This window comes from Artibeus jamaicensis, unplaced genomic scaffold, assembly GCF_021234435.1.
Source record: "Artibeus jamaicensis isolate MK-2021 breed Jamaican fruit bat unplaced genomic scaffold, CSHL_Jam_final contig_465, whole genome shotgun sequence".
Taxonomy (NCBI): Eukaryota; Metazoa; Chordata; class Mammalia; order Chiroptera; family Phyllostomidae; genus Artibeus; species Artibeus jamaicensis.
In genome coordinates, this window is record NW_026521843.1 from 27,059,542 (window position 1) to 27,077,706 (window position 18,165).

The window sequence follows — 18,165 nt, forward strand, 5'->3', positions numbered from 1 at the left end:
TTTCTCTTTTTTGAAATTTTCTTTTTATTTAGGAATCGGGATTTGTGCACTAGTTGTGCCGTTGGGGTGTTTCTGTCCCTATATCCTTGCACAGAATAGAGGTACACACACACACATTTATGTCTTTGTTTCTCCTAACTTCTTCCTTCGTTCCTTTGTCCCTCCCTTCCTTCCTGCCCTCCCTCCTCCTTCATCTGTCTCTCCCACGAAAATTCCACCTCCTGTGTAGTACTACAGAGTTCATTTTAGTTTTCTCTCGTCATATTTTTTACTCCCTTCTACAGTGGTTCCCATACTACTATTCAGACAAATCTTCTGTCACAACTAACAGCTTGGACAGCCCGTGCTGGACCCTGCCGCTGTCACCACTGTCCTCTCTCCCCGCCGGGAGCTTGCCTTGCTTGGCCTTGTCTGAAGTTTTGGGGCTAAAAATCCATTATTCAGGAATGGAGGGGAGCTTTATCTTTAATGATTAAAGATAAATGTATCTTTATGCCTCTGTAAATATGCCTATATATTTGTGTTTAAATCTGCCCTCCTATTTGTTTTCTTATGTCCCATCTATTTCTTTTTTCTCCTTTCTTGCCTTTTGAATTGGTTGGCATTTTCTATTTTAGTTTGTCCCTGCATCTGCTTATTAATTGTGCATTTTTTTAAAAATTCAAATAGTGGTTACCCTGATAATTGAGAATGCATTAGAGATTATGACAAGGCCCCCAACTTAATGCTACTTTTGGATTTTATATGTGCTGTTTTTTTAGATATAAAATTACCTTTTATGAAGTTATATCACTCTTGTGTTCCTTGGTGTCGCATTCTTACAAAGTTCTTTCCTCAGTTCAAGGTTACATATTGACCTATATTTTCTCCCAAAACTTTTATGGCTTGATTTTTTAAAAAATAGGAAGTATATTTGAGTGATAATCATTATGGTATGACTAGCTTGTTGATTTTGGCCTACTATTAGTCATGTGTTGGATATAGTAGCTATAGTAATTGGTGAGAGTTTTCAAATATGTAATTGCCATAGGAAAACATTCTTCTGCAAATTGGGTGGGGCAGATTCCTTGGTGGAGTTTATATTTTAATAGAAATGAATAATATTTTTTTAAGTGGAAGAAAAGTAAAGTAGTAATCGGAGTAGTAGGAATATTGGTTAGGAGGGTCTCTTTTGGAAAGACATTTGAGGGAGGTAATTTTATATGGAGAGAGTGGCTGTCCTGGGGGAGGGGCATTCCAGGCAAAGGGAGCAGCAGACACTACAGAGGGGATGTGCTCAGAGAGTGGCTGGATTAGAAAAGTGGGAGACTTAGGATGGTTGCTGAGAAACAGAATATGTATTGGGTTGGCAGAAAGGTTCGTTTGTTTTTTTTCCCCATAAGATGGTTACATCAGCACTTAGTTGTCTTTAACTTCTTTCAAAAAAAATTTGTTAAATTGTTTTCTGACAGCTGTCACATCAGCATGCATTAAAAAAACATCAAAAGTGCTGAATTTTTGTGTAGCCATTTATATATAGAAGATGGAAGAAAATAGGCAACATTTTTGGCAGTTACACTGTATTATTTCAAGAAATGTAAAAATGAAACAAACGCAAAAAAAAGATTTGTGCAGTGTATGGAGAAGGTGCTGTGACTGATGGAATGTACCAAAAGTTGGTTGTGAAGTTTTATGCTGGAGATTTCTCTCTGGACAATGCTCCACAATCAGGTAGAGCAGTTGAACTTGATACCAATCAAATCAAGACATTAATTAATAATCAACATTGTACTATGTGGGGGATAGCCAACGTACTCAAAATATCCAAATCAATAAAGTTATTGGTGAAAATAAAAAATGTGTCTTTTATTTTACTGAAAAAACTAAACAGGCTTTTTGGCCAACCCAACAGAGCCCTCTGTAGACCAAAATGAAAACTTTGGACTTTATTCAAATGGGGAAGGGATGTTACTGGAAGATTATGAGCACAAGAGTGACTTGGTCTGAATTTTTCGAAGGATCTCTGTGGAGAAGAGATTGTAAAGAGGGGACAAGAGGGAAAGCCAAGAGATCAATTGGAATTATGCATTCATGTAGGTGACGGACCACGGTGGTAGATCGGACTGCAATAGCACTAGTGGAGGGGTGTGGAAACTTGTTCATTAGTGAAGTGCTAGACTAAAGTGTTTCTCAGGGGCGATTTTTGTCCTCCAGGGGACATGTGGTAATCAATGTCTGAGGACATTTTTGGTGTCATAACTGAGTGGGTGCCACCGGCACCTAGTGAGTAGAAGTCAGGGATGGTGCTTAATGTTCTCCACCGCACAGGATAGCCTCCACAGCACAAATGGGCTGGTCTAAAATATCAGTGGTGCTGAGGTGGAGAAACCTGTTTTATAGAGATACAAATGTCAGGCAGAAAAATTACAGCCTGTGTTCATGAAACTTGCCATCTGTAATAGACATTGTGTGCAGGGGGAATGTGGCAGTGCACCCGGTGCCGTACAAGGTTGAAGAGTACACCTTACCCACACTTTTAAAGGGTTGTTGGTTGGATAGCATTAAAAAGTGTTCGAACCAAGGCGAAAGTACGTAAGAAGATCTAGAAGTAGGAGAAGGCCTCTTTGAATAGAGCCTTTGGAGATTATGGGAGTGGGGCAGAATTGAGTGGGAGTGTGAAGGTTAAGTCACAGTGAGGGGTTTGTGACGCATGGGTCAACAGTTCGTGTTTTACTTCTTGAGAGCTGCTGAGGATATTGCTGTCTGTTGTCTTGCTAGAAAGTTGCTGTTGTCTGCTTTTTGTGGAGTTCATGTCTTGATACTGGCCAAATAATCATCTTTTAAAAATCTGTTTTCCACAAATTATAAATATAAATGGAACATAGAAGCCCTGGCTGGTGTAGCTTGGTGGATTGAGTGTGGGCTGCGAGTAAAAGGATCTCCAGTTTGATTCCCAGTCAGGGCACATGCCTTGGTTGCGGCCCAGGTCCCCACTGGGGGCCACGTGAGAGGCAGCCACCCACTGATGTTTCTCTCTTCTTCCTCTCTCTCTAAAAATAAATAAATAAAATTAGAAAAATATATTTAAAAAATAAAAATAAATGGAACATGTAAATGTTTGATTTCTAAGTGTTAGCAAATTCTGAATTTATTCTCCTTTTCTATTTTAAATAAATTACATAACTCTTTAGGTGCCAAAAAACCTATAAGACTTTGTAATTACTATCCTTTGATTTTTATCCATCCATTGCTTTTATTTTTCTATAATAGCATTAATACATTTCATATTTATATATAAAATTAGATCAAAAATGTTTTTTCCATGTAGCTGTGCTATGTTTGTAGACATAATGTTTAGTGATTATAAAGCATTTCACTAGTGACTGGCTATACCAAAATTTTCCTTTTATTTTTAGACACTTAATTTGTTCCAGATTTTGCTTTTATGAATAATGCTAGAATGAGCATATGTATGTAAATAACTTTTTATACTACCTTTTATTTTTTCATGTGATAGCAAGGTAAGTTTACGATTTATATTTTAACATAGCTACTACCAAATAGTAAATCATTTTCCCTCTATTGAAATACTAAGTTATCACATTAATTTAGCAACTTTCTTTTAAAACCTACAGAAATTATGGAGAAGTCTGGTGAGGAAGGAATGCCTGATCTTGCCCACGTCATGCGTATCTTGTCTGCAGAAAATATCCCAAATTTGCCTCCCGGGGGAGGTCTTGCTGGCAAGTAAGTACAACAAAAGGAACTAATTTTGAGTTTGTTTATAATGAATAATTAAATACTTTTAGGTAAGAAGTACATCAGTTACCTAAAGATGAAGCGGGTTGATGATTCTTTTACTAGAGTAAAATTCTAAAATTTTATCCAAGAGAGATTTTTCTAAAGGAATTATTTATTTATCATACTGTGAGGATGAAGGTCCTAAATCTTTCCTTGATAATTGAGAACAACTGTGTTGTGCAGATCAAATTCTGAGTGAAATGTAGAAACTGTTCTTGGCAAGTAGTTTGTGTGGCAGTTTTTGTTATGTCAAGATGCAGTATTATTTTAAATACTCAGGAGTCTAATAAAAATTGTAATTAGTAAAACTAAAGTTTTTTTTTTTTCAGGCGCAATGTTATTGAAGCTGTTTATAGTAGGCTGAATCCACATAGAGAAAGTGATGGGGTAAGTTTTGTTTTATTTCTTAGGCATTTAAATAATTTTATAATATAAATATTACTAGGTATGAATATATTCACATGAAATATATAGGTGTGAAATCTGTAATAAGTTATTACTGCTTTTCATTTTAAGGAGTCAGTTAAAGTTTAAGGAAATGAATTGAAATGGAGGTAGAGATGAAGTTCGTAGGTAGGTTTGCTATCACTTGATGGGTATCAAATACCTTTTTGTTCGAGCTATGCTTCCTCCCTCCCTGTATGTCTGTCTTCTCTTTTCCTTCTCCCTAAATCTTAATTTTGAAGCAAAAAATGTGCTTTTACAAATCCTAATTTCTCGCCCTGGCTGGTTACGGCATCATCCCCATACACCAAGGTGTCGTGGGTTTGATCCCTGTTCAGGACATACACATAAATCAGCTAGTGAGTGTATTAATAAGTGGAGCAATAAACTGATATTTCTCTCCTTTCTTCTTTTTTCTCTAAAAATCACTCAACAAAATGATTAAATATCTCAGTTTTCCCTTTGTCAGGCTTCTACAGAACATCACTAGAAGTTAGTGGTAGTGAATGAGTTGTTATTTTACTTTTAAAATTTTATTTATTCTATTTACTTATTTTTAAAGAGAGAGGAAGGGAGAGAGAATGAAAGGGAGAGAAGCATCAAAAGTGTGCTTGCCTCTCATGCACCCCCTACCGGTGACTTGGCCTGCAACCCAGGTGTGTGCTCTGACTGGGAATCGAACTGGCGACCCTTTGTTTTGCAGGCTGGTTATTTATTGATTTTAGAGAGAAACATTATTTGTTGTTCCTCTTATTGATACATTCATTGATTGATTCTTGTATGTGCCCTGATTGGGGAGTGAACCCACAGCCTTGGTGTGTTGTGGCGATGCTCTAACCAACTGATCTTCCCCCGGCCAGGGTGAATGGGTCGTTACCCAATGGCCAGACTTCTCAGTGCCCCCGTGTGCCCAGCTGGGTGTGTGAGGGTGATTTCTCCTTCTAATCTTACTGTGCTGTGGGTTTATGTGTTTAACTGACATTGCCGTTTTTTTGTTGTGCCCTCTTGTGTCTCACAGAGCAAATCTCTTTTTCCCTTTACTGTCCTTTGAAATACTGATAAGCTGTCAGTTTTGTGGCTTGTTTTATTTTAGGCTTAGTGCCAGGAGACAAAACAATATCTTTTTTTAATTGCCCTAAATTTCAAAATCAGTAATTCACATAAGTATTTTCTCACAGTATTTTTAAGTTTTTGAACATCTAAAAATGAATAACTTAATTTTTCACATGTATGCTTCAAAGAATTAAGGGAGCCAAACCTAATAATGAAACTTCTTGAAAGAAATACACTCACCCTCAAGTCTCCAGCTTCTCTTGGCAGGTCTTGAGAGAGACGCCAGCCACTGGTAGTAATTATGTAGCATGTCAGTTGTGTTATTTTCCAGGGTTCATTGTTGCATAGCAATTATCATATGATTTCTTTTTTTTTCACAATGAAAATGTACTGTCAGGGGAAATTCTACAGTTAATACATTTAGTGGGTTGAACATATGTGATACTATATATTGATAATGGCATAATTTGTGTCTTGGTCTAGAGCAGTGATTCTGAGTCTTTGTGGCAGTTACCTCAGAATATTAGAAATTATATCCAAAGCTGTGAAAATTAATTGTAAGATAGAATATGTCATGTGGTACACTGAGAGAATTCTAAATCAGACGTTTGGTGGGACATTGACATGACTAAGAACAGGCGATTGGGAAGTGGCGTGAAGAGGGCCCTACACTCTTCAGCAAGATTATGGGCTCCCACCACCGTGGCTAGAAGAAGTAAGTCCTCGAGAGTTGGTTGTTGATTCACTTATTAGCCATGGAAGTACTTCTGTTTTCTTGGGTATTGATTGACCTGGACCCCAGTTTGTAATTTTTAAAAAATTATTATACCTTGCTGAATTTCTTGCTCCCTCAAAAAGTTGGCTTTGTCTCCAAGCAAGATTTTTACAATGTTTTATAACACTAAAGTTCTGTTTAACATATTCCAAGGATTTCTAAACTTTTTTAAAAATAGAAAATACTAGTATATAGCTTTATAGATAGTGAATGTAAATAGGCAGCTGAACCTTGAAGCTGAGGGGAAATGCTCAGGATATGAAACTTGCTCTAAGTCTGATTATTATGTGACTATATAGTATGATTACTATATGAATTAAGGAGATGCATTATTTGATTACCTTTAGATATAAGCATTCTGTTTTACCGGCAGATCAAACTTCATCAAGTCTACTGTGTAATGAATCGATGTAGGGAGGTGACTACACAACATGAGGCACGGTCCTGTCCCTACTCTAAATGTAGCTTGCAACATAGATAAAAATGCACGAGAGTTAAATAATAATATTTTACAGCATTTAGTAAAGAATCAAAGAAGATGACAGTGTACACTGTGACTTAATTGCCATGTGAATTGTACAAGGGCTGCTGGGAAAATCAGATTTTCAGAGAAAAGATAGGCTTTCAAGAACGATTTGTGTGGCACAAAGGAAAGGAGGAGGATGCTAGATAGCTCAAGCGGATAGAGGAGCCAACAACAAAATCTAAACTATGTTTGAAAGAAGTGACATGATTTTGAGTGGAATACAGAACTGCTGTGGTGAAAAATAAGAATTTAGGATATCAGAGTATTTTTGAAGAGCCTTGGAAAAGACTTTCGAACTTTTATGTTTTAGATTAAGGTGCCACCATATGTTTGGAGCAGCATAAGAATGATAGACTCAAAGGAATATCTGGTATTTTAATGTCTTAGAAACATGTGCAGTATTTGATGAAAGATGCTGGACACTAGGTAGTTGTGAAATAATTGCAGAGATCAGGTGATAAGTATAGATTCATTATTAGTAGATATGTGGATTAGAGAATTCCCTGTTTACTATGAAAATTGGCTTGCAGCTTAGAGACTTATTTTGGGAAACATTCTTTCAGAATGATCATGACCTTAGAAAAATGTTGAACCATAACTGCAAGTAGTAGGAATGTACCAAAAAATACAAAAGAAACAACAAATGAAGGAGTTACAGATGTTTAGTTAAAATACTAGCTCTTGGCCTACTGTAGCAGTGAATTCGGCACAAATGTGCTACGCTTCTCAGCTCAGATCTGTGCTTTGGGGAAGATGGTACCACGAGTATAGCATGGCAGGAACCAGTAGTTAGCTTGCAGAATAGGAAAGACTAGCTAAAGTGTGGTAGAAACTCAAAGGAGATGACAGTTGGGAAGTATTATAAAAATTAAGCTTTCAGAAATAACAATAACTTCAAAAAATAATGCTAGTCAGAGGAATCAGAGATACATTTAGATTCCTCAAGTGTCTACTTTATATCATAGAATCGTTCTGATATAAGTGCCTATAAGAAATACCTTTAGAAATAGGGGTTCATTCATTTTTCTTTATTAAAAAAAACTTTTGGTCAGTATTTTAAAAAGCTGAGTTGAATATACGTAAGAAGTTAAATCATTAAAATATATTTAAAAAGCTCATTATTTAGGGTAATCTTATTGAGTTTACTAACTTTATTTCTTAGTTCAACTTTTTGGATGCAAGCAATATTGATTATTTTCCCAGCTTTTAAAATCAAAGTCTATAGAAAAGAGTCTAGAAGGAATTCTTAATTAAGGAGTTCATGATTCCCGCAAAAGTTTTTGCAAGTATATTTGTGTGTGTTCAAGCATATTTAAAATAATTATTTTTCTGAACCCTCACCCAAGGATCTTACTACTTTTAGAGAAAGAGGAAGGGAGAGAGAGAAATGTCGATGTGAGAGAAACATAGATTGATTATCTCCCACAGCACACACCCGGACAGGGGTTCTGTGCCCTGATTGGAAATCGAGCCTGTAATCCTTAGGTTGTGGGACAGTGTTCCAAGCAACTGAGCCACACTGGCCAGGGCAGACATATTTTTTAAATTATGATTTTGTCTACAATTTTCGTAAGTTCCTCAAAGGAGTCTACCCTGAAAGAATAATCGCGTACAAGACCAAAAAGAATAAAACTACATTTTGATTCTAAGGTGTTCTTATATTAGGCAGAGCTCTTAGTTCACCCTCCTTTTCTTCTTCTAAAATGCTAGTTTGTGTTTTGTTTCATTTTTTTTCTTTATATCCATGAACTAGTTTGTGTTTTATAACTAGAATATAAATTCTATGAGATCTGAGACTTCATCTGATTTACGGCTATAATCCCAGTACCTAAAGCAGTGCCAGGCTGATGGTGAGAGCTCAATAAATGCTTGTTAAATAAGAAGTATTTCCTCTCTTTCTCCCCATCTCCTCATTCTGAAAATAAATAAATAAAATATTTTAAAAAGTAATAGTAAAGCCCTGGCTGGTGTGGCTCAGTGGATTGAGTGCTGCCTGTGAGCTGAAGGGGCACCCATTGGATTTCCAGTCAGGGCACGTGCCTGGGTTGCAGGCCAGGTCTCTAGTTGGGGGTGTGCGAGAGGCTGTTGATTGATGTTTCTCTTGCACATCAATGTTTCTCTCCTTTTATTTCTCCCTCCCTTCCCCTTTCTGAAAATAAATGAATCTTTTTTAAAGAGATATTCTTACTCATTTCTAATACTTGCTTGCTAAGACTACCCTTCAGTCATATGTTTAAAAAATAATTCGAGGTTGCTAATTGGTATAAAAGTGTATTTTCAGAGCTTTATATTTTCCATGGAAAAATGTTACGTTCTTCCCTTGAAGAGGACTTCTAATGCTTTTAAATTAGTATACCACTGATAAAGTAGCTATATAAATAAGAACTTGTATTTACCCACCTCCTAGGTGCCAAGCCCTATACATATAAATATATAAAATTATAGGCAATCTCCTTAACACCCTTTTATATAAAACTAAGACTCAGTGAGGTAAAGTAGCTTGCCCAGGTCACAAAGCTAAATAAGTCCCGTAGCCAGATTTGAATCTAAGAGTAACTCCCCAAACTTCTCTTTACACTTTTCATGCTGCCTCTCTAAGCTATTTGGAGATTACATAAGTTTCTCTACCCTACTAATGTGTATCTCCCAAGAAAAATCATTTCCTGTTCTTTTGTGAATCTCACATTTAATAGTCTTAAGATACTGTTTTTAATGAGGAATATTTTATAAAGGTGTTGAAAGTCAGCAGCCAAGCCCAGTGTTTTAATCCATTAATTTGCATTTAAATACACATTTTTATTTATCCCGACACAGAAAATTTTTAAGGCATTTGGATTTTTGAGGAGTGGGGTGACATCAGCAAAAGCCCCAGAGACTCTCCTTCCCTGCTTTACTGTCTTTGCATCAGTGTTCTGTGCAGTTTTCTTTTTTATTTTTATTTCAGGTAGATTAGTTACAGCAAAGGTAGGCTGCTTGTTACAGTCTTATATCACAGTCTTAGAGCTTTATGAATAGTAGATTTTTATAAGTTGTTGCTTGTTTACTTTTTCAATGGGGAAAGTGTTTTCATGGAGAAGGCCTATCCAGTACTTGAAAACGCACTAAGTATAATCACTGTTTCTTAAGGTATGATTTAACGTACCACTTCTTAGCTGTGTGGTCTTGATCATTTTAAGCAACTCCCTAAAATTGTTTCACATTAATTAAATTTTACATAATCCTTACAGATTACATCTAACTTATTAGGTTCTTCAATGGTCATTGTTAATTGTGTCTCATGAAGTCACATTTCAGAATCTTTAGTTCTAAAAATTTTCTTTTAGTTGATAAGCAGGGCATAGGACTTCACAAAAAAACTCAACATATGCTAGCATAGTAAGTACCCTAGTATCCTTTACTTTTCTCCATTGTTTTAGTTATTCATTTGAAGAATTTTCCTTATAGCAACTATTTTTTTAATGCTGAAATTAATATTAGCTAGTGAAATATTACTTTTAAAATATGCTTAGATTTTTTCCCCTTTTTGTTCTATGCTTGGTATATGTAGATTCCCATGTCTTCCTGGGTATAAGACAGTATTTTCATAATGAGAGGTTTGATTTTTAAGTTGTGTTAGTCTAGGTAATTGTTAAACCTTACAAACAAAAACTAAGAAAAATGTTCTAAATTCCCATCTCCATAATTGCCTTGCTTTTATTTTGCAGAATAATTTTAACTGTCCTATTTAATATGATTTTTTTGTCCTGTAATTTCATTAATCTTTCTGTATCAAGAAAATACATTATCTGCCCTGGCTGGTGTAGCTCAGTGGATTGAGCACGGGCCTGCGAACCAGACAATCGCGGTTCAATTCCCAGTCAGGGCACATGCCAGGGTTGCAGGCAGGTTCCCTGCAGGCCAGTTCCCAGCAGGGGATGCACGAAAGACAACCATACATTGATGTTTCTCTCCCTCTCTCCTTCCCTTCCCCTCTAAAGATAAATAAATAAAATCTTTAAAAAAAAAAAAAGAGAATACATTATCTACTTCAATATGAAATGATTTGTGGTCTAGTTCTACAGTAATTTTAACCAGTATTTACTTAGTAAGTTTATATGGCCACTTACTATGCAAAAACTGTTACTTACCCTAATTGACTCAGCAAACAGTCAGAGGGACATTGATGTTAATTACACCTGTACACAAATTGGAGCTCTGTCAGTTACTTGTATTGTCACCCTGACAAATACCTTAAATCTGTCCGAGCCTTAGTTTCTTCACTTAGAAAAATTAGGGTTGCAGTGCCCATTACTAAGGGTACCTATGAGAATTAAATGAGTTATCCTCATTCAATGTCCCTAAAGTTCTTAGCACAAACATTACTGTTCCTTTCCTAGAGGGTAGGGAGGATACAGAAAGTAATATGAAGTTATCTTTAATTCAGTGAACTAATGGAGAGACTTGCGAACAGTTGCAAGGTGAACTAATTGCTGTAATAGATGTGGATACATAGTATGCTATGTATGGATGAATTCGGGTAAAGAAGGTACAGCTAAGTAATAGGTTCCTTTTTTGATATTATAACATAACTTTGAAGAATCAAATGCAATGGCTGGGGAAGCATTTCACCCATCTGTCATCTATCTAGTACAATAGGGAAACGCAATTTGCTTTAAGATAAAGTGACTTTTAAGATGACTTTTAAATGTGGTTAAATAGATGATTACTGTAACAAGAAAGGTGTCAGACGGAGAGTGAGATGCACTTCTCCTTTGAAACTACCAAAATTGACTGCAACACAACTAACACAACAGCCTTTGATCCAGCCTTTGATCCAGCCTTTTCAGTGAGTTCAAGTGAGTAGAGTTATGGGTTCCCCATCTTTTGGTACCTCTGTGCCACACTGGAATAAGAAGAGTTGTCTTGGACCACACATTAAATACATTGTGACGTATAATCACAAAAAACCCCTAATGTTTTAAGTAAATTTACAGTGTTGTGCCGGGCCATGTTCACAGCCATCCTGGGCTGAACTCGGTGTTGGGCACCCCTGGCTGTGGTCCTCAACCTTGTATATCAGGGGTGGGGTTTTTTTGTAATTTTATTATAAATCACCCCAATCCACTGAATCTGGATATGATGGGACAGAACTTTGGTATCTGTAGACATAATTTTTAAAAGCCTTGCAAGTGATTCTGAGATGAAAACCAGGGTTGGCCATCACTTTAGCTATGTGTAAGTCAGGTGCCCTGGTGAAGCAAATTTTGTTTCAATGTCAAAAAAAGAAGTTTCCTATGTATATATAAATAGGGAGTTTTTATTTGAGATTTTCTTTTGGGAATGGGGGTAGTTTTATACCCTTCATTACAAGTTCTTTGTGATATACCATTAAGTAGAAAATTAATTGCCTTTTGGAAGACCTGATTAAAGACTGATAAGGTTTATGATTAGCAAGCACTTATCACATTGTTCTATCTTCACCTTTCCTAAAAAGATTCAAATGAGAAACTTCATTTAAGGAAACCTGTGTTTATCTAATACAGGAGGAAAGGTACATACAAAAGATCTTAACAGAGAATACATTTTATTATGTTCTCTTCACACACATTTTGCTAATTAAAAAAGTTATTTTGACAGTTAATATGCTTGAAGTAGAAATTGGAGACTTTAAATAAAGAAAACAAAGCATCTGTAACCTCATTATCCATCATGATTATTTATCCAGGAGTGAGTGAAAGTGGGTTTGAATTTGGCCACCTCTGGAGACACTGGGGCTGACCCAAGTAGGTCACTGAAATTCCAATGTGAATGACAAAGGCCGGCAAATTGAGCAATTACGAGATTGCACCTGAGTGCACTGTGCCATTATGACATCCTTTTGAGTTAATGTAATAATCAAAACCTGCATGTATTTTTCCACACGAACGGCTGTCAGCCGCTTCTGCCCACCCCTGTGCATTGCTGTGCCTCTATTCCACGCAGGCGGTTACATACAATGTCCTAACATGGACAGATACGCAGTCATGGACGTATACATATGCTGTACAGTTACTGTCTTCTGCTTTTTGCCCCAAGGGTACTTTTTATTAAAAAGTGTTCAAGTACTCTCACTTTTCTAGTAAACATTGTTCTTTGTTGTGTGGTTATATTAGTATTATCTTTGTTGTAGATTGTTGAGTAACAGTCTCCAAAGATGCTTAAGAATTTGCATTAGGTCATCTATATTAGTAACCATTTTTGTATTTCATTTTCCTAACATGATGAAAACTTTCAGAAGTTTTCTTACAGAAAAATCAAAACGAGCATAGTGAAGACCTTCTACCTAGATTCAACAATTCGTATAATTTTGCCATATTTTCGTAGCGTGCATGTATACACCACTTTTTTCTTGTTTTGACATCCTTTTGACAAATTGCAGACATCATAGTATTTCATCTCTAAATATTTTGGCATGCACCTCTTAAGAATGAGGACATTTTTCTACATAAGCATAATGTTGTAACTAAGGAAATTTATTATTTAAATTTAAATAATAAATTTAAAAATATAATTTAATATCAAGTCAGTGTTCTCAGTTATCCCTAGATTGATAATTATAATTGTTATTTTGTGCCGTGGTCTAATCTGATTGTTAAGTTATCATTCAAGCATATTAAACCAGTTTTGAATCAAGCCCCTTTCTTTCCCCCTGTGGACACTGAATATGAAGATTCTGAGCCTGCTTTTTATAGGATGTCCTATATTCAGGATTATACGACTATTTCCTTGGGTCCGTTAACTTGAGCATCTATTTTCTGTTTCCTGTAAACTAGGAATTAGCTTTACTGGATTGATATTAAACATTTTTGGCAAAAACACAGGATGTGGCTCTGTATTCCCTAATTCTCACATCAGGAGGCACATAATTTAAGATCATCTGGCTTTTACTCTTTCAGCTTAACTGTGATCAGCTTGGGTGTTAGAGCTTGTTCTGCTAGCAAGATTAAGTAGCTAGTATTGTTGAAACCTGTAAATTTCCCAAAATTTACTAAAGTATAAAAGGGTGAGAAGTTTGCTATTCATACCATATTATAATGTTTAAAATAATTCATCTGTTTTTACAGATGTTTCCTTAAACTCTTTAAAGACATATGTAAATAAAATGTTTAGCCATGAACACTTTAGTATTTCCCAGAAGTCCAGTTGGAGTTTATGTACTTTAACATTTTCTATCTCCTGTCCAACCTGCCATTTAGAAGAAATGATGGAGAAACTAATGTTCTAATGGCCTGCTTTTCTGTCCTGTCCTATTGCCCTATTGCTTTACACACTAATTTTCTTTTATCCTAAGTCATGGTAGCCAATTTGTTGTATTTTTAAGTCAGTTTTATTTAGGAAATGCTTGTGTTTCTGTTGAATTCTGATAGAGTAAACTTCAGCTTAAACTTCAAATTACAATGTGAAATAATACAAAGTAGTTAATGGTAATTTGCTAAAAATAAGATATTTCAATTGGAAATTTTTTTTATTTGACACAAGACTTAATACTTATTTAATGAAATGTTCTCATGCTTAGACTATGTTACTCTTGGTAGAAAAATGAGTGTGTTGCTGTGATGTTTTGAAATACATGTGATATCCTAGTTTGTCTACTGACACTGGGGTCTTGAATCTTAAAAAAAGGCCTCCGATGAAGCTGAGGAAAGTGGATCACAGGGAAAATTGGTGGAAGCTCTCAGGCAAATGAGAATTAATCATAGGGGAAACTACCGACAACTTCTGGAGGAGATGCTGACTAGTTACAGGCTAGCTAAAGTAGAGGGAGAAGAGAACCCTGCTGAAGAACCAGCTGCTACAGCTACTTCTTCGAACATTGATGCTGGAAACCCAGTGACAATGCAGGAAAGCCATGCTGAATCAGAAAGTGATCTTGCTGGCTTAGACAGCTGTAATGAAGATGCAGGCACAAACCTGGGTGGTGGAACAATCTGACTTTGTGGTGAAACTTTTGTGATCTTTGGTTTGATGGTTTTTACTTAGGAAGTGTAATGTATGCATTTATATAACATTTTTCTTATTTGAATCTCGGTAAACTAGTTTTATTATCGTCACATAGCCTTGTTTTTTAATGAGGCCTTTGCATACACCTTTATCAGATAGTTTAAAATTGACTTTTACAGTACTTTGAAATTAATAAACTTATGTCATTTCATGTTGTATGCCAGAAATGAGGCTGCCAGTTATTAAAGTCAGTAAATTCATACTAGATAGAATTCAAGATTATTGATTAGCAAGATTACAATACGTTGTGGAAAGACTTGTTAATGTAGAATTACACTGTTTCATATTATTTTACATTTTAGTATACTCATAGTTAGCTTTATAATAAATTTGTATTTTCTTTAGTGATTTTAGTTCTTTAAACAATGGCAGATGTGACCTGTAATGTTTTTCGAAGGATGATTATTGGTGTGTTCTTTGACTTGTTTGTATTTTACATCTCTGTAGTTTTATTTCTAGAAGTTCTGAGCTATTGGATATGTGGTTATTTTTCCTTTTTGTGTATTCAATTTTTGAAAATCCTGTGTATTACTCATAGCATTGGTTTGTATTTCTGTATAGCCTAACTACATACATCAAAATGTATGTTGACTAAGTGTTCAGAATGAAATTATAAGTGTTTAAGTCCAAATAAAGCACATGATATGGAATAATCTGTGCATGTTGTTATTTTTTTTTAATTTTGAAACAGTTTTGTTATATTGGAAAAATACACAAAACCCATTAGGAATTGATTTGTATTTATATAAAACTTAGAAAATTTTTGGCTTGGCTTTTCTTCATTAACTAAAAGACAAAAGATTTTGAGAAGTCTTAAAGAAAATCAAGTTTGTTTCTTATTCCCTTTTGTGGTACAAAATACTAATCTTTGGGCAGAGCGAACACACAGACTTGTCAGAAAATTGCCATCATGGGCATTCGAAAGATCACAGGACTGGCAGTGTTGCTCTGTTTATCAGATATTGATAAATACAAGAATTATGGGATATCTTAAATAGTGGGTGATAAGAGTTTGGTTTTACTTTTATTTTAAGTACAAATATTAGTCATGTGGGAAACTTTTTTTAAAAACAATTATTTTGCGACTATAGGTCATTAACTCTTCTTCTTCCTATTTATATTTATCATGTGTCTGAAGTTGCTTAAGGTACCATAAGTTGAAACTTTGGAATCTTCTAAGGTAGCTGATGTTTTGATCTACTTTTTCCAGTGCCAGAATACTTTTAAGTGGTTTAAAAGGAAGGCATTTGGTGGAAAGGGGAGGGGGAGAAACCCAGCCAGTTATCTGTGTTAGATAGATCGTTGTGTATACACACACACAATGTACAATGCACACGCCTCTCTGTAAACATACCTTTTCAAACAAAGAAATGAAGGTAATTTGTTCATCTGATTTTGTTTTCCTTTGAAATTCAATCCAACCTGGAAGTGGTGTAGGTAAATAATAATAATATTCTTCCTTTTTTCTTCCTGTAGGGTGCTGGAGATCTAGAAGACCCATGGTAGCCTTATAAACTTCTAAAATGCTTTTGATTCTGAAAATTGGGGCAAAAACTTTTAATCACAATTTTCTTCAATACAAGGGGAAAATATTCTTGTGGATTCCCAACGTTTTGTGATATGAGCAGAAAATCATTAGCATTTCCCATCATTTGTTCATACTGTGTTTTCTGATAATTGCCACTTGTAGCATTGCCTGTACTGCAGTATTTTTGCCAACCTCAGGCATACTGGTTACATCTGTGTTGAACTTTTGGCCCTAGAAACCAACAGTTAATTTCATCACAAATAACATTTGTGCCTGAGGTGCATGGGAATATAGTTAGCTGTACTCTGAAGATACATTATGGTTTTCTTTTTTTTAACAAAACACACAACATATAAGCATGTAAAAGTAAACAGTTGTATGAGATGTTCTTTTTTTCAGTTCACCAAGTTGAAAGCCTTTTGCAGCTCTGTGGCTTGAAATTTCATTTGAGCAATTTACTATAGGGTATATATTTATTATTAATGGTTATTTAATTTTTTTCCAATTTTACCTGTATTACCAAACTGGGTTCTCCATGTCCACATTGTAATGTTGCCTGCTTTGAGATAAAGTGTATCTGGCAATAATACTATAAGCCCTGATAAATTTTATGCACGTTATCTACTTCATCCTTCAACTCTCACTAGAAAATCTTTGAAACCAAATGGATTAATTTATGGCTATTTATAATTTGCTTTGACATCTCACTGCTGCAAATTTTTTAAATGATGAGATTTGCCTTTATAATGTAAATTGTGATTTTGGTTTTACATGTGGTTTTCTATAGTTTTAATTTTTCAGCTTTTAAGATACAACAAGTTTTGTGTAATTTGGTATAATTTTTAATTGTTTACATTATTTTAAAAGCTCAGAATATCACATTGAAATATGACTATAAATACATTTAAAATTATCTATTTTAGATCTAAGGAAATATTACAGAGATATTTTCATGGGTTCAGTAACCCCTTTCATTTTATAACATTGGGCACGCACGGTACAGAGTGGCTGTCACATAAGGTACTTGAAGATTATTAGTTTAATTCTATTTTTACAATAACCTTGAATTCTTGAATTCTTTTTGAGTTTTGCATGTATCCAATTAATGCTGAACATGAAGAGTAAAATATTTATCTAAAAGCTATCGGGGTAGGAGAAGCAATGAATGTATCCATTTGTAACATGGTTTACATGTGGTGGATGCTTTGTAAACATTTTCCTGTATGTTTAAATTGTGTTTCAGCGGGATGTAATTGCCCTTGTGTATAGTTACAATGAGTCATCATCTGGTCCTGTGTGAAATGGAATTCATGGTATTTTCTGTAACATTTTCCTGATGCTGTTTCTGAAGAGTCACACATTTGAATACAGGCGGCTTCCTTGATCATTTGATTTATTGTGCACCTGATTTTTGGTCTAAAAAGAATTATTGCCACAGTATATTTTATTTATTCTTTAGATTTTAGCCTTGTAAGTTAAAGTGCTTTACATGATGACGTTAAAAGCTATTTGTCCCTTTACTGGGTTCGGGGGGCTGTTAAAAGCTAGGGAATGAAGAATGCAAAATGGTTTCTTGTTCAACTGTCCACTCTGATCCAGTCCTGTACTGACAGTACCTTTCCAGTCTGATATTGTGATGTTTCATACACTGCAGTGAACATACCCAACTTGTTACCTAAATAAAGAATTGATAAAAACAGCGTGACCTATTACTATTTGGTATGATTTTTAAAATAAAAGTCCAGTTCTGAATGTTATTTTAAACATTTTACATAATTAAAATATTGTGAAGTGTTTCATATGAAACCATGTAGGTAAATTATAATTCCAGGGAAGAATTAACCAGACTAAGAGGATAATGCCAATTAAACCCTTCTTTACTCTCAAAATATTTTTTATACCACTTAAAAAAAATCTTTCTCTGGTAGTTTAGTGGCCCTTGAAATACAAATAACATGTGAGTTAGCAAAAGGAAAACTTATTTGTATTTACTAATATCAGTATACCAGTTCGCCTCTTCTCAAATATTTTGGTTTCAAG

General features: G+C 35.1%; 1 protein-coding gene across 2 annotated transcripts in view; it reads left to right on the forward strand.

The window, feature by feature from the left end:
- Positions 1–17,825, forward strand: part of PPM1B (protein phosphatase, Mg2+/Mn2+ dependent 1B) — a 58,751-nt gene extending 40,926 nt beyond the window's left edge. The window contains exons 4-6 of one of the 2 annotated variants that reach the window (XM_037161270.2): positions 3,615–3,726; positions 4,110–4,167; positions 14,220–15,250. In XM_037161270.2, coding sequence (XP_037017165.1) covers positions 3,615–3,726; positions 4,110–4,167; positions 14,220–14,528 — 479 coding nt within the window. In that variant the 3' untranslated portion in view covers positions 14,529–15,250. Of the gene's footprint in view, positions 1–3,614; positions 3,727–4,109; positions 4,168–14,219; positions 15,251–16,073 lie in introns of those variants that run through there. The other variant, XM_037161271.2, reaches the window with a different exon arrangement.
- Positions 17,826–18,165: the final 340 nt, after the last annotated feature.